This window comes from Colobus angolensis, unplaced genomic scaffold (assembly GCF_000951035.1).
Source record: "Colobus angolensis palliatus isolate OR3802 unplaced genomic scaffold, Cang.pa_1.0 Scaffold341, whole genome shotgun sequence".
NCBI lineage: Eukaryota > Metazoa > Chordata > Mammalia > Primates > Cercopithecidae > Colobus > Colobus angolensis.
This window is the reverse complement of record NW_012116722.1, coordinates 1,075,903-1,078,583: the sequence shown is the minus strand read 5'-3', so window position 1 is coordinate 1,078,583 and position 2,681 is coordinate 1,075,903. Positions and strand designations below refer to the sequence as shown.

At 45.4% G+C, this 2,681-nt stretch overlaps 1 protein-coding gene across 1 annotated transcript in view; it reads right to left on the bottom strand.

The window, feature by feature from the left end:
- Positions 1-2,681, bottom strand: part of PDZD2 (PDZ domain containing 2) — a 438,467-nt gene that overhangs the window by 117,803 nt on the left and 317,983 nt on the right. The window contains exon 4 of the mRNA XM_011952551.1: positions 1,021-1,163. Coding sequence (XP_011807941.1) covers positions 1,021-1,163 — 143 coding nt within the window. The remainder of the gene's footprint in view (positions 1-1,020; positions 1,164-2,681) is intronic.

Genomic DNA, 2,681 nt, shown 5'->3' with positions numbered 1-2,681 from the left:
TATTTTATTTATTTATTTTTGAGATGGAGTCTCGCTCTGTCGCCCAGGCTGGAGTGCAGTGGCGCAATGTCGGCTCACTGCAACCTCCGCCACCCGGGTTCAACTGATTCTTGTGCCTCAGCCTCCCAAGTACCTGGAACTACAAGCACATACCACCACACCTGGCTCATTTCTTTGTAATTTTAGTAGAGACAGGGTTTCACCCGTTGGCCAGCCAGGCTGGTCTCGAACACCTGATCTCAGGTGATCCACCTCGGCCTCCCAGAGTGCTGGCATTATAAGCGCGCCTGGCCACTATTTTTTAATTTTTATTTTTTGTCAACACCAGGTGTCACATCATGTTGCCCAGGCTAGTCTTACACTCCTGGGTTCAAGCAATCCTCCTGCTTTGGCTTCCGAAAGTGTTGGGATTACAGGTGTGAGCTACCCGCACCTGAACTACAAAAGAAGTTTTGAGGTATGAATTGCTTTCAGATCGCAAGGAGAAAAATTCACATTTACTTAATTTTCCTTTCACATCTGTATGGCAGAGATACATATATCTAGGTATGCCTGAAATCCTGATAGACCTGACAAGTGAAGCCCCAGTGCTGTGGGCTTCTGTGGTCAAACTGAAAACCAATCACTTTCCCAGGTCATTAGTCAAGTTTTACAGGAGTTAAGATCTTAGGAATGCGGTGTTCTACTCAGGAGCATATTCTCAGTAAGTAGCCTCATATCGTCTCAGCAAGTTAGGATACATAACATTCACTTGAAACTAAAACTGGACTACAAAGGAATCCAATCTCTCCTTGTTCTAGAAGATCCCGCAGTATCTTCTGCAATTAGCCATTTCCTGTGCTCAGAGGTGTGTTCAATTCGAACCACTCTTGCCTGGTTTCCTTCTGTGCTCTAGCATAATCTTTATGAACTGTAATCACCAGGGCTTTGAACAAGTGGAAGAGGGCCTGCACCAGCGGGGAGGGACAGGGAAGGACGGGAAGCGGAGGGACGGGGGAGGGGAGAGGGTTATCTAGTCACCTGTGAGCGGCACCTCCTTCCTTCACTTGAGTGACAACGATAGCGTGAGGTGAGCGCTTTGATCCTCGGCCTCCACTAACCTGAATTCCCAGCCCATCCGATTCTTTGAGCAGCTCCATCTTCCATATTCGGCCAACTTCCTCCTTGGAAGAAAAAGTGAGCACACCATGAAGGAGGTTGACAGACACACGGCATTGACACGGGAGAACGGAGCTGTCACCTCTGGCCGGGTATCCATCACTTGTCAACAGATATCACAGATTATCACAGGAGAAAAGAATTCTGCCGATTGGACCCAAGTCTTTGGCTGGCAGTACTGTCCAACAGAACTTTCTGTGATCATGGAAATGTTCTATATTTGAGCCATCAGATATGGAGCCACCAGCCACAGGTGGCTATTGCATGCTTGCAATGTGCTAGTGGCAACTGGGGAACTGAATTTGTAACTGAATTGAATTCTAGTTAAATTTCAAGAGCCACCTGTGGCTAATGACCATACTATGGGCAGCACAGCACAGTGATTATTAAATTTCCTGAACAGGGTCCTGTTAAGTGAAGCTGCTTCTGCCTGAAACCAGGATGCCACTGTGCATATAAACACTGGCTGTTTGTCGGTTCCTTTGACTTCTGCACAGCTACTAATTAATAAAGATGAAAGGAAGGCAAAGCTCGGGTCTTGGTGCCAGGAGACGTCAACTAGTTGGAACCCAGCTCTGCCATTTATAACTTATGAAAGCCACCTAATGCTTAAAAGTCTTAGTTTCCTTGACTCTAAATTGGGAATTTAATATTTCCAAGTTTGTTCTTAGAATTAAATGAGATATTTGTGCACATAGGTGGCAGTACAACACCCAGTAAATAAATGTTGATAGGTAACTATATTACTTATATATACACATATAAGCGTATTTATGTTAAAAACACCATATTGAGGGCCAGGCACTATGCCTCACGTCTGTAATCCCAGCACTTTGGGAGGCTGAGGCAGGCGGATAACCTGAGGTCAGGAGTTTAAGACCAGCCTGGCCAACATGGTGAAACCCCGTCTCTATCAAAAATACAACAAATTAGCTGGGCATCATGGCAAGCTCCTGTAATCTCAGCTACTCGGGAGGCTGAGGGAGGAGAATCACTTGAACCTAGGAGGTGGAGGTTGCAGTGGGCAGAGATGGCGCTACTGCACTCCAGCCTGGGTGACAAAGCAAGACTCCGTCACCAAACAAACAAACAAATAGAAAAACAAAACACCATATTGAATTGAATCTCAAACTTCCTTAAAACATATAAATGAGATATTTGATAGAGAAACCAAAACAAAAAATTAATTGATGAATTTGATACCCACTGCCACAGATGCTGGGCTACACGTTCCCTAAATACATTTAAGAAATGCTTCAACCCCTATACAAATCTTCTTTAAAAAAAAACTAGGCCGGGCGTGGTGGCTCATGCCTATAATCCCAGCACTTTGGGGAGGCTGAGGCGAGCAGATCACCAGAGGTCAGGAGTTCAAGACCAGACTGTCCAACATGGTTAAACCCCATCTCTAAAAAAGATACAAAAAAAAATTAGCCGGGCATGGGATTACATGGGCACCTATAATCCCAGCTACTCAGGAGACTGAGACAGGAGAATCGCTTGAACCCGGAAGGTGGAGGTGA